Here is a 14,333-nt window from a genome sequence, read left to right as displayed (position 1 = left end):
CACATTTTTCTCCATGAATGTGTTCTTTTGTAATGAAAGGTAAATTAAACATTTATCTTAATAAAGGTAACTCATTCACACCTTCTGCATATAAAGACAGTTTTTGTGGCTGTAACTAGTATTATAAATAACATTATCTTTACTCCGAAGAAAGATTTGCTGGCAATAATATACCTTGTTTCCAGTTTTCCAGAAGAAATCTCTAATGGCCCGTAGCATTACTATAGCTACCGGGAAAGTGGCATTTACTGTTTCTTTTCCAGTAGAGGTCTTAATAAAATCTGATCCTAAAACAAAAGGAAAAAAAAAAAAACCTCCATGTTAATTAAAATTTTATTTTTTACACATCTTAGTCAGCGGAAGAAATGAGTTGTGTAAATTTTTTTCCTGAGGAACACAACTTTATTTTTCATTAGCTATCTGAAAAATTAAAAAGAAAATCCCTCTTTAAAATAATTCTATCCATACTTTCCACCCCTCCCCCCCTTACTAGAGGATGCATGGAATTAAGTACCAAATGGATTCTGATTCCTAGGGCCCTTGCCTCCATCTTTCCATATCATCAATTAAAATCAAGTTGGTTTATTTAATGCATAACTAAGATGAATAAAAACAATTTTATGCCCTGTGCTTAATATCATTTATCACAACACTTTACTACAAAACTGCAGTGCCCACTCATTTTCCCCTCATTTTCTTATGCTCGACAGAAAGTACTCAGTACGGCTCTGACCACGCAAGAAGAATCACCACTAGCTTATTTGTACCGCGCTGTTCAGTAATGAAAGCCGTGTATCTTCCAACGAGATTAGGAATTTCACGAAAGACGTCAACTATTTCATAACCTACAAATACTTTAAACAACTTTCTGTCTCTCAAATGCATCCTAAACCTATTGATGTAGTTTAACAGAATAGCACAGGAGACAAAGAAATGATAATAACAGTTAAGATTCACTGTGTGTTATGCACTATTCTTTATTCTAGGTGCTTTACAAGTAATAACTCAGTCATTCCTCACAACACCTGCATAAGTTAAGTGCTAATATGATCCCCATTTTAAAGGACAAAATTGAGATACAGAAAGGTTAAAATGGGGCTCCTGGGTGGCTTAGTTGGTTGAGCGTCTGACTTCGGCTCAGGTCAAGATCTTAAGGTTCATGAATTCAAGCCCCATGTCGGGCTCTGTGTTGACAGCTCAGAACCTAGAGCCTGCTTCAATTCTGTGTCTCCCTCCCTCCCTGCCCCATCCCTTCTCGCGCTCTGTCTCTGTCTCTCAAAAAATAAAACGTTGAAAAACAATTTTTTTTAAAAAAGAAGAAGAAATGTTAAATAACCTGCTTGGGGTCACACAGTTAGTAAGGGGACGGGGTAGAATTCTAACCAAAAAAACACAGCTTAACCAATATTATAGTGTCTCCAAGAAACTTACCTAGGGTCACAAAGTCAGGTAGCCAAATAGGGATTCCATCTTTAATGTGATTATCTAACCTTGAAATACTCAACGTGCCCACAGACCAGCAGCATGGGTACCATGGGGGTGCATGCTAAAAATGCAGACTCTCAGATCCTATACTAGATCAACTGAATCAGAATCTGAACATAAACAAGGTTCCTAGGGGATTCCTGTGCAAATTCATGGCTCTAGCCCACTGAGTCTGTGGGACCACAGGTAAGGCTAATGTCTGGGATTCTCCCAAGGTGCATCAAAGAAGTGGTCAATGGAAATGTTGGAAAGAAATGGCTAAAACTTTCCCCTTTAGTTTCAAATGGAAAGATACTTCCACAACTATTCTGTGGATGGAAAGGTTCAAATTGACACACCTTTGTAAACACACTGTGTGTGCGGTACAGTGGAAAATATAACAACAAATAATTCAAGCCCTTGCCCTCAAAAGCATACATTCTAGGTGCAGGTGGAAATGAAACATAAATCCTGGGTAATTACTTGATAGGCTAGAAGTCAGAAGACCTGGTTTTACCTCCTGAACCATCTTGCCTATAAAATACGCCTGAAAATTCTTACTTGCTTCACAGTGTTCGTTATACAAGGAATTAAAAGAGACAATCTATATGAAAGCACTTTGAAAACTCTCAAGCATTATACAAATATAAATGAATCAAAGACTTAGGTAGGGTTTCAATGTGTAAAAATGTGATAGAAATTCTGATTTATGAAAGCAGGTCATCAGAAGCCTTTTTTTTCCTGTGGGTCTATAGACCCACTGGAAGAAATGGAGATATATCTGTCATGCATGCATTTATCTAACGAATATTCACTAAGCACTTACTATGTGCCAGACTCTGTTCTAGATGCGGAAGACAGACCACAAAACAAAACAATAAAGTTCCTACCCTTGTAAGCAGATTTTCTAGAGGAGAAAGACAATAAACAAATGAATATATAACAAATGTCAGCGGAGGTAAACGCTATGAAGAAAAAAGCAATGTAATGAGGTAGAGAGTGATGGAGTTGGGGAGAGGTAGCCATATTTAAATAGAGTTATCATAAAGGCATCGCTCAGGAGTGATATTCAAATACAGACTGAATGAAAGGTATCACTGAAAAGAACATCACAAGCAGGGAAACAGCAAGTGCAAAGAAAGGCCCTTAGGTAGGCATGAGCTGAGTTGATTAATAAATGAACAAATGAATAGGACTACAGAACCAACATGTGGTCACTACCACACCAGAAAAAAGACAATCAAGGAGAAGAGATTAAAGCCTCCAAAAAATAGATATAAGAGGTGAGGGGAACATCCCCAAAGAATTCACAATGAGACCAAGACCAAGATGTGATTTCCTAAAGTGTGACATTGTCTTCTGATTCACTAGAAAGCTTTTGGGTACAACACTGGGTATCATGTAAATTCTTTCAAGCATCTTAAAAGATTACTAAGATAAAAGTCCAAGGCCACATTTGGAGGCCTAAAAAAAGCTATGGTCACTTAAAAATCACACAATTTAAAGTTAACCAAAAAAGCCAAACTCCTTTGAAAGAGTCTGGAGGTAGGATAAGGGAGAAGACTCTCCTCCTAACATATTTGGGAGGAGCAGAGCAGAATACCTATCATGATAGCAACAAAAGTCCAGGAGTAGTAACAGTGGCCTACACATAGTGTCTGTCTCTCGTTCTTGGTTGTACGGTAAGCACATGTGAGGGCAGGTGCTATATCTTTCTATGCACTCTGTATCCCCAGAGAATGACACACAAGCAAGTCTCAATAAATGAATTTTGGATGGATGGATAGATGGATGGAAGGAAGGAAGGAAGGAAGGAAGGAAGGAAGGAAGGAAGGGAGGGAGGGAGGGAGGGAGGAAGGAAGGAAGGAAGGAAGGAAGGAAGGAAGGAAGGATGTAAAGAAGGAAGGAAGGATAGATGGAGGGATGGAGAGATGGATGGATGGATGGAAGGATGGATGGATGGATGGATGGATGGATGGATGGATCAAGTGGTAAATAGAGGGCCACAGCTACCAAGAAAAAGCAATCTACAATATTTCCTACCTTTAACTGACTAATGGGAAAGGAAAGACAGTTTTGAGTTTCATCCCAGTTCAGGTAACAAAACTAGACAGGTGACTCAGAAGAATACATTATTTTATTTATTTTTAAATGAATTTTAAATTTTACAACAGATCTAAATCTACAGAAACATTGTAAAGCTAGTACAGAGAATCCCCATAAACCCTACACCCAGTTTCCCCTATTATTAAAAACTTTTATCCATATGGTACATTTGTTACAATTAATGAAGCAATATAGACATATTGCTATTAACCCAAATCCCTATTTTATTTAGATTTCCTTAGTTTTACTTAGAATCCAATTGCACCCAGGATAGTATGATGTGTACATCTGTCATATCTCCATGGTTTCCTCATGGCTGTGACAGTTTCTTGGACTTGCCTTGTTTTGATGACTGTTAACAGTTTTGAGGAGTACTGGTCAGGTATTTTGTAAAATGTCCCCCATTTGGGACTTGTCTGACATATCTCTCATTTTGATTAAACTGGGGTGATGGGTTTTTGGGGAGGAAGACCACAGAGGTAAAGTGCCATTCTCACAGTATCACATCAAGCGTACCTACCATTGACATGATTTACCACTGTTGATGTCGACTGTAAACACTTGGGAGGTAGGATTTGCCACGTTTGTCCACTGCAAAGTCACTCTCTTTTCTCTACTTTCCATACTGTACCCCTTGGAAAGAAGCCCTTATGTGAATCCCACACTTGCATGGGGGACTTGTCTGCTCCCATGTACATATTTATGATCATTTCTAGCAGTACAGACTCGGAGATATTATACCTGGGTTTATAATCCAGTTCATTATTTTCTTGCTCAAATGGTTCTACCTTTGGCCACTGGGAGCTCTTTCAGTTGCTTCCTATATACCTTTAACACACCTCCACCATGAAGCATTTTTATTTTTTAAGCACTTACTCTGGTATTGCCAAATGCTCCAGGCTCATCTTTTCTGTTTTCTGCCCCAGTCTGAGAATAAGCCCTAGTTACTTTTATTAGAGAATGGTATTAGAACCCCAAATCTTGGTGCTAGGCATACTCACTGTTACTGCAGGGGCTTGTTTCTGGCTCTCTCAGCTGCCTAGCAAAGAAATATACATGTGTATACTAACCCACTTATATATACACATCTATTAATAATTCCATGTTTAACTATATTACACTAAATATGCATAATACTGATGTCTCCAACTCAGACTCATCACCACATGGATCATTCTAGCCCCTTCCTCCTCTGGAAACTGCCATTTCAACAGTGAGGAACCTGGCACCTACCATCTGTCATTCATTTATTTAACCGCACACATCCAGTATCCATGTAGAGCACTATCAGAATTGTTACCCACACCATGGGAAATAACTTTATCAACTACTCCACGGTGCTAATGTGCAGTTTCATTTGCCTTTAGCCTTACAGCCCACCCTCATTTATAGTGTTATGTGGGTCAGCATCTTTCTTCCCACCTCCTTTAGTAAGGCTGTTTCATACATGTGTAACATAGTCAGATTCTTTGCTCAGAGCCAGCATTCTATCCTGGAATCCCCTAATCTCCTAAATTATATATATATATATATATATATTTTTTTTTTTTATCTGTATACATTAAGGGTCACATTTTGTGAAGCTTCTAGTGGTTCTGACAAACGTGCAGGGTCATGCATCAACCATTACAGTATCACACACAACACATTCACAACTCTGCTTCACATTTTCATCTTCCCCCACACGCACTGGCAACCACTGATCATAAACTATTGGAACAGTTTTGCCTTTTCCAGAATGTCATGTATTGGAATCATCCAGCCTTTCAGACTGGCTTTTTCACTTAGCAATATGCATTAATAAAATGTTTTAATGTTTATTTATTTTTGAGAGAGGGAGAGAGAGACAGAGACAGAGACAGAGACAGAGAGAGTGAGGGAAGGGAAGAGAGAGAGGGAGACACAGAATCCAAAGCAGGTTCCAGGCTCTGAGCTGTCAGCACAGAGCCTGATGTGAGGCTTGAACCCACGAACTGTGTCATCACGACCTGAGCCAAGTCGGACCCTCAACTGACTGAGCCACCCAGGTGCCCCAGCAATATGCATTTAAGATTCACTGGTGTCTTTTCATGGCTTGATAGTTCATTTCTTTGTATTGATAAATAATATTCCATTGTATTCATGTACCACAATTATATTCATCCAGTCACTTATTAAAGGATATCTTGGTTGCTTCAGTTTTGGGCAACGATGAATAAAACTGCTACAAACACTCATATGCAGGATTTTGTGTAGACATAAATTTTCAAATAAGTTGGGCAAATACAGAGAGGGCAACTGCTAGATTACATGGTAAAACCACATTTTGCTTTGAAAGAAACTGCCAAATTATTTTTCAAAGTAGCTGTATCATTTGCACTCCCAATAGCAGTGAATGAGAGTTCCTGATGCTCTATATCCTCACGAGCAATTAGTGTCATCAGTTTTTGAATTTTATCCAGTCTAATAGGTGCACATATAGATTACATACATATTTTTGTCAGATTATACCTAAGTATTCAATTTATGGATCGCTGTTATAAATGATAGGTTTTTTGAGTTTCAAATTCCAACTGTTCACACTGCTGGTGGATAGGAAAGCAATAGACTTTTTATATTAACCTTGTACCATGAAGCCTTGGTAAACTCACTTAGTAGTTTCAAGAGTTTGTTAGCCTGGGGGGATTTTCTCCACAAATGATGATGTCATCTGCAAACAAAGACAGCTTTATAACGTTCTTCCTGTAAATTTTTTCTTGTGGCTGTCGTCACAAATTATAACAAACTTGGTATCTTAAAACAATAGAGATTTATTTTCTCACAGTTCTGTATGGCAGAAGTTCAAAATCAAGTTGTCCGCAGGGCTGAACACCTTGTGGAGGCTCTAGGGCAAACCTGTTCCCGAACTCACCCCGCTTCCTCTAGCTGCCAGCATTCCTTGGTTGCATCACTTTGACCTCTGCCTCCGTCTTCTCATGGCCTTCTTTTCTGGGTATAAACCTAATCATCCTCTACTTCTCTCTGATAATAACATTTGTGATGGTATTTAGGTCCCACTTGGATAATCCTGAATAATCACTTCATCTCCAGACTCTTAATCATGTCTGCAAAGGGTTTTTTGTTTTTCCCCAAAAAAGGTAATAGTCAGATTCTGGAGATGTGGTTATACCTCTAGGAGCCATTATTAGCCTACCTCACCTCCCAATTTGTATTTATCTAATTTCCTTCTCTTATCTTCTTGCAGTAGGTAGGGCTTTCCAGTACATTGTTGAATAGGAAGAGTGAGGGAGAACACTCTTGCCTTCTTCTTAGGGAGACCTTTGGGGATAGTGTCTAGTTGCTCATACATGTGTTAGCTAAAGTTTGTTTGTAGATTTTCTTTACCAAGCTAAGAACTTTCCCCACTATTCCTAGTTTGATGAGAGCTTTTATTATAAACAGATGTTAATATCTGTCCTATGCCTTATCTGTGATAATTGATATGACCATATGATGTTTCCTCTTTAGTGTATTGATATGGTCAATTACATTACACTGAACCAGGCTTGCATTATCTGGAGTAAATCCCCCTGTGTCGTGGCATATAATTCTTTCTATACATTGTTGAGTTCATTTTACTAACGTGTTGTTGAAGATTATTTTTTTGCATTATATTCAAGAGTGATACTGATTTATGGTTTTCCTTTCTTGCAATGTCTCTATCTGGTTTTGGTATTGGGGTAATGATGGTCTCACAAAGTGAGCATTCTCTCTTCTTCTATTTTCTGGAAGACATTGTAGAGAATTGATATTCTTTCTTCCTTAAATGTTTGGTAGAATTCATCAGTGAAACCATCTTTAGCCAGTGCTTTCCTTTTTGGAAGGGTTTAATTTTTCTTTAATAATTTATTAAATTATTAAATAATAAAATTATTTTATAATATTCTAGAATTAAAATACAGTTTTATGACATAGCTTATAACATAGTTTATATAAATATATACTTACATATTTACTATTATATATAATATTTACAAAATAAATTAAAATTAAAATTACTTCTTTGATAGATACAAGCTTATTTGGGATTATTTCTCCTCGCAGGTATCAATCCAACTAAATCGATAATCACTTTAAATGTTAGTAGTAGAAATGCACCAGTTGAAATCAGAGATTGATATGAAACAAGACCCTTCTATATGTTGTTTATAAGAAATCCACTTGAAAAATAAAGAATCAGGGGACACCTGGGTGGCTCAGTAGGTTAAGCTCAGGTCATAATCTTGCAGTTTGTGAGTTCGAGCCCCTCGTCGGGCTCCATGCTGACAGTATGAAGCCTTCTTGGGATTCTCTCTCTCTCCCTCTCTCTGTCCCTGTCCTGTTTAAGTAAGCTCTCTCTCTCTCTCAAAAATAAATAAACATTAAAAAAAATATGAAGATTCAGAAGGTTAAAAATAAAGGGATGGAAGAAGATATAACATTAATCAAAGTAAAGCAGAAGAACCTATATTAATTTCAGACAAAGCAGACTTAAGAAAAAGGAACATTATCAGGGATAAAAAAAAAAAGGGTTTTACAGAATGATAAAGGGGCCATTTCTCCAACGAAACATAACAATCCTAAACATGTATACACCTGACAATAGAGCATCAAAATACATGAGGCATAATCTGGAAAGAACTAAAGAGAGAAACAGACAAATCTACTATTATAGCTGGAGACTTGAAAACCCCTCTTTCAGTAATTGATAACTCAAACAAGTAGAATATGAGCAAAGATGTATTTCACTTGAATAGCTTTATCAATCAGTTATCAATTATCATGATCAAACTGACATGTATAGGAAACTAAAAACAAAAAACAACAGTAGGCTACATATTCTAAAATTCAGATAAAACATTCATCAAGATAGGGCTTTTTGTCTTACTTTTGTCTTTATTTTTACATCTCTTTTTCTGCCTTCTCTAGCTTTATTTTTTTATTTTTTTTTTCAACGTTTATTTATTTTTGGGACAGAGAGAGAGCATGAACGGGGGAGGGGCAGAGAGAGAGGGAGACACAGAATCGGAAACAGGCTCCAGGCTCTGAGCCATCAGCCCAGAGCCTGACGCGGGGCTCGAACTCACGGACCGCGAGATCGTGACCTGGCTGAAGTCGGACGCTTAACCAACTGCGCCACCCAGGCGCCCCTGCCTTCTCTAGCTTTAATTGAACATTTTCTATAGTTCCATTTTATCTCCTCTCAGCATATCAATTATACTTTCTATTATACATTCTTTTAGTGTTGCCCTAGAGTTTTCAATATACATTTTTAATGAATTTAAGTCTATCTTCAATACTATACTGCTACTTCAATACCATACCGCTAGATACTGGGAGGTATCTTTTAACAAAGTATTCCTAATTCCTCCTTTCTATCCCATCCATACAGGATTAAATGCCCAGTACATTCTTACTATTATTTTAAACAGTTATCTTTTAGATTAACTGAGAAAGAAAAGTAATTTTATTTTTCATATATTCTCTTCTGATGTTCCTTTTTTTATATATAGATCAGAATTTCTGACATATATCATTTTCTGTCTCCTTGAAGAACTTCTTTCAGCATTTCTTATAGGGCAGGTCTGCTTGGCAGTGAATTCCCTCAGTTATACATGTCTGAGCTTCTTCACTTCTGAAGGATAATTTCACTGGATATCGATTTCTTGCTTGGGTTTTTTTTTCTTCGAACACTATGAGTGTTCATTCTATAAGTACTTTATTCTACTCACTTCTTGCTGACATGGTTTCCAATGAGAAGTCTACTGTAATTATTTCCTTTTTCTTCTATAGGTAAGGTGTTTTCTTTCTCTGGCCTTTTTCAACATTTTCAATTTGTCTTTGGTTTCCTTTGGTTTGAATATGACATATTTAGGTATAGTTTTTTGGGTTTTTTCCCCCCATATTTATCCCTTTAGGTGTTATCTGAGCTTCCTGGATCTGTGGTTTGATATCTGTCATTAATTTTGGAAAATTCTTGGCCATTAATTCAAATATGTTGTCTGCTCCATTTTCTCTTTCTTCTTCTAGTATCCCAATTATATATGTATTACACGTTAGAAATTGTCCCTCAGTTTTTATTGTTTTTCTAAATCTTTTTTTTAAGTTTATTTATTCATTTTTGAGAGAGAGAGAGAGAGAGAGAGAGAGAGAGAGAGAACACACAAGTGGTGGGGGGACAGAGAGAGAGGGAGAGAGAATCCCAAGTAGGCTCCCCACTGTCAGCACAAAGATGGATGCAGGGCTTGAACTCATGAAACATATCATGACCTGAGCCAAAACCAAGAGTCAAATACTTAACTGACTGAACCACCCAGGACCCCACTGTTTTCTGTTCTGTTTGTTTGTTGTTGTTGTTTTCTTATCCTTTTATCTCTTTATGCTTCAGTTTAGGAGGTTTCTTTGGATCTATCTTCAATGGTCACTCATTGTATCCAGTCTTCTCATGAGCTCATCAATGCAGTGTTCATTTCTGTTCCAGTGTTTCTGATTTCTAGCTTTTCCTTTTGAATGTTTCTTAGAGTTTCTATCTCCCTGCTTACATTAACTATCCTTTCATGTTGTCTATTTTCTCCATTAGAATTATTAACATATTAGTCAAAATTATCTTAAATATCTCTGATAATTTCAATATCTATATCATGTCTGAATCTGGTTCTGATGTTTGTTTTGTCTCTACAGACTGTGTTTTTTCTTGGGTTTTAGCATCTCTTGTAATTTTTTGTTGAAAGTCAGTATGACATTAGGAACAGGCCTTTTGTGTCAGATTTTATGCTAATCTAATCAGGAACCAAGCTGTATTTTATGTTTGCTGTAGTCACCAGTGCCAAAGTCTTCAAGTGCCATCATATCCTTGTTGTGGTCCATCCTGTTTACTTTGGGTTTCCTAAGTGTTCCTCCTCAGAGAGAGTCTCTGTCTTTTAGCTCTGTTATCTACAATCCACTAATTACTGGAACCCTGTTGGTGTAGTGATAATGTATAGGGGAGAACAAGTATTTCATAATCCTATGGTTAAACTTTTAGTGGACCAATGTGCCTAGATTGTACCCTTCACAAATGTGTATTAGCTTTTCTCTCCTACTTTGATGAGGCAGGAAGAGTGAAAGGGAAATGCCCTCCCAGGTGAGATAAAACTCGAGCAAATTCTTTTGTTCTGGAGAGCAGGTCTTTGTTAAGGAGAATGCTCTGTGTATATTTTGCAAAGATTATCTTCCCCTTACCCTGTGATAGCCAAGAGAAGAAACTTCTTGGCTCTTCACTGTGAGAACCTGGGGTTCCATGAGGTAAAACCCACAAATATGCCAGCACCCTATGCAGCTTCTAACAAGTGGTCAAAAAATTACCACTTAAAGAGGACCTGGGTGGCTCGGTCGTTTGAGCGTCTGACTTCGACCAGGTCATGATATAATGGTTCTGGAGTTTGAGCCCCACATTGGGCTCTGTGCTGACAGCTCAGGGTCTGGCATCTGCTTCGGATTCTGTGTGTCCCTCTCTTTCTGCCCCTCCCCGACTCATCCTCTGTCTCTATCTCTCGAGAATAAATGAACATTAAAAAAAATTTTTTTTTAATTACCACTTAAGTGTTCTTGCCAGTTTATGGCTCTTGCAGGTAAGTAAGCAGATCTTAGTTGACTCTCAGGAGTCGCTCTCTCCATATATCAGAGTGGGAGTTTGCCCTGAGGCTTAAGTTCTTTGCAAGGTCTGGGAAAAGCCACTGATTTTCAGTGTATTCATCTTTTTTTTTCTCCTCCAAGAGCAGAAATGACAACTTCCAAGCTCTTTACATGTCAGGAAGTTCTTAAATATCAAGACAAGCCTTTATTGTCTAGATATCAGGTATGGATAAAGATACAAGTTATATATAGTATTTAAGGTGTTTCAGGTACATGCCAAGTAACTTATGGTCAACGAAAATTGGAAAGGCCTGCAGAAATTCACTTTAGCTAAAATGATAAATGAAGGCTTCACGGAACAGATAGAATTTGGTATGAACCTTGAAGAAGACATAAAAGGTAAAGACGAGAGGGCAGAAGAAAGAGTACCGCCATCAGAAGAAACACTCAAAGCACAGAAGGATGAGACACATCCTTAAATGATAATAAATGGATCCATGTAAGGAAACTCTGTGAGGGACAGGAAACATGACAGATGGCAGTAGTGATATTTGGGGGTAGGGGGTGTCGATGTGTGTTTTAGAACGTGCAACTTTTAGAGTCTGGGGTGTGTTGGATCTCGTGACAACAACTGAGAGCCAGAGACCACACAAGAGATTAAAATTGCAGTTCAGGCATACAGCTATTTCTTTATATCCAGGACTATGACCTAGCTTTAATTACACAAAATACTTCAGAAAGTACATTAGTATTTTACTACTGTCAAAAGAACAATGGATTTTCCAGTGGGACTAAGTGGGCACACACTTTTGTTTTACTCCTTATTTTAATATTGCTTCCCTTGCCCCTCTGCTAAAACAAAAAATTACCATAGAGAAATAAATGCTACATTTCAAATTATCCACATCACAGAGCACCATAAACTCTCCTCAGGGCTCATGTAAATCCAACATTAACCAAGCTCACCTCTGCTCAGCTTTGGGGGAAAACGCTTATGAGAAAATATCTCACAATTAAAATAGCTATCCATATAAATGTTCCTCCATCAGTGCCCACAATTTCAAGGAAATGACTAAACTAGGAGATAAAAGGCCTGAAAATCAAAAGCAACACATTAAATAGACTAGAATTCAACTGTGGTTAGTTGAAATTAACATTAATAATAAATTCATAGTATTACATTCAATTGTATTTTTTTATTTTCTTAATCTGAAATCTCTAGCACAATACTTTTTTTTGTGGTCTAAAGCAACTCAAAGCTTTTCTAAGGCCTATAATTACAAGTCTCCATGGTACAGTTTCATTAAAAACTTTCATTAAACAACAGCTGCCCTTGTATATGGTCTTCTAATCAATTTGGTCAAACAGAATGACTTCTAATCAGCTGTTGATAAAAATAGAAGATGAAATTTTAATTCTAATAGATTAACCACAAACTCAAGACAGTCTTCAAAATCCATCTAGCTCTATTCTCCAGTGGATTTAATGACTATTCAGCAACTCATTACTAAATAGAACAAGATGAACATTTTCCAGTTCATTAAAGAAATGTACTATGTATTTTTGCATTGTCCTCATGATTCGTTACAGGGAGTCTTAATTACAAGATAATGGATAATGGTTATTAAATGCAGACTGCAGTAATGAAGCTCTATTCATTTGCGAACCTCAGAGACTGCAAAGAGAGGAAAATAAAATTACTAGCTTCAAAAGATTAACGGATCAAATTATTATTCAATTTTGAAAATCTCATTCAGACTTCATAGAAACAAGAAGAGATTAAAAACTAGTATTAAGACCACAGTAGTACATTAAAAAAAATAATATCTTAAGGCTATTACTGCATAATAAGCTTCAGATGTGATTATTAGAAAAACATATAGCTAACAATGGGAAAACATACATTTTTATTTCCTGAACAAATCTTATTTATGAGATAGGAAGTTACTAGTAGGATCTTAAAGACAGTCTTGGTGAACACAGAAGATACATGCTCCTGTGTTACAAAAGAACAGCACAATGGAAGGTATTATTAACATTTTATACTTCGTTAATGAAAAATAGGATTTAAAATCAACTGCTGCTTGAGAAAGCTTGTCATTAAGTGGAATTCATGCCAATCCTATAATAAGAGCTTCTGGGCACACTATTCATTAGCACCATGTTTTCTATCGCTCTCTAAGAAACTACCTTAAAGTTAGCAAGAGAGTTTTGTATGGTAATTCGGGTAATTCTGACACTAATTTATACTTGCAATCTGCAATGGGACTTTTTTTTTAAAACAAATATAATGTACAAAAATATGAAGCCCCAAATTAAAAACATATTCTTTGATACTGTATTCTTTTGATCAACATAGGCTTGAAAATAATTTGGGGTGAGATATCAAGATCCAGTGTTATGGCTTAAGAACTGGCCAGAGTAAAGATAGAAGCAGAAAGCCTCTGGGGAGGTATCAATATGATGCTAATACTCAGTCTGGAGACAATTAAACCCACAAAGACAGCCTTACAAGATCCAGGGATAATAGCTAACTTTATGAAAAAGGGGGTCGGGGGTGTGTCCTAAAAGAGAGAGGAAAAGCTGAAGAAGGAAAGAAAAATAAATAACACCTGCTTTCCCAGTTCTTTCCTTTGATCTAAATAGTGAGCTCTGAAAATACTCCTCAGTTGGTCTAGTCCGTCACGTGAGAAACGCAACAGAACATCGTAATTAAGCAGTAAGGCATGTTCAAGCAGAATGGCAATCAGAAAGCAATCACAATCTCGGAGTTAGGAAATATCTCAAATACCCCAAGGGTAAGATTAGTTCATGATAACCACATTCCTCGCAGTTGCCTTCTCCTCAATAAAAATAAAAATGTGGCCATTTAAAATAATGCAGAACAGTATGATTCAAATGGAATACAAGGTGGGGACTCTGACTATATAATCCTTGGTAATTGACAGTAATGTCCCTGGGAGAATTTTCTAAACCATTATGTTAACCATACAAAGATATGTGTTAGAACTGCTTGACACAAACAAGAGTCCCTGAGTTATGTCTAATATGACAAGAAGTTTCCTTTCACTTCTAAAACTTAGATTATTTGAAATGAGTTTCATAACCGTAATAATGCTGCAGATGACGTTCCAATCAATGCAAACAGCATC

At 37.0% G+C, this 14,333-nt stretch overlaps 1 protein-coding gene across 1 annotated transcript in view; it reads right to left on the bottom strand.

Moving 5' to 3' along the window:
• Nucleotides 1–14,333, bottom strand: part of DERA (deoxyribose-phosphate aldolase) — a 125,343-nt gene that overhangs the window by 4,518 nt on the left and 106,492 nt on the right. The window contains exon 7 of the mRNA XM_043562192.1: nt 175–287. Coding sequence (XP_043418127.1) covers nt 175–287 — 113 coding nt within the window. The remainder of the gene's footprint in view (nt 1–174; nt 288–14,333) is intronic.

The sequence above is a fragment of the Prionailurus bengalensis genome, chromosome B4 (genome assembly GCF_016509475.1).
Source record: "Prionailurus bengalensis isolate Pbe53 chromosome B4, Fcat_Pben_1.1_paternal_pri, whole genome shotgun sequence".
In the NCBI taxonomy this organism is placed as follows: Eukaryota; Metazoa; Chordata; class Mammalia; order Carnivora; family Felidae; genus Prionailurus; species Prionailurus bengalensis.
The sequence above is the reverse complement of the archived record's forward strand: the minus strand, read 5'-3'. Positions and strand labels throughout refer to the sequence as shown.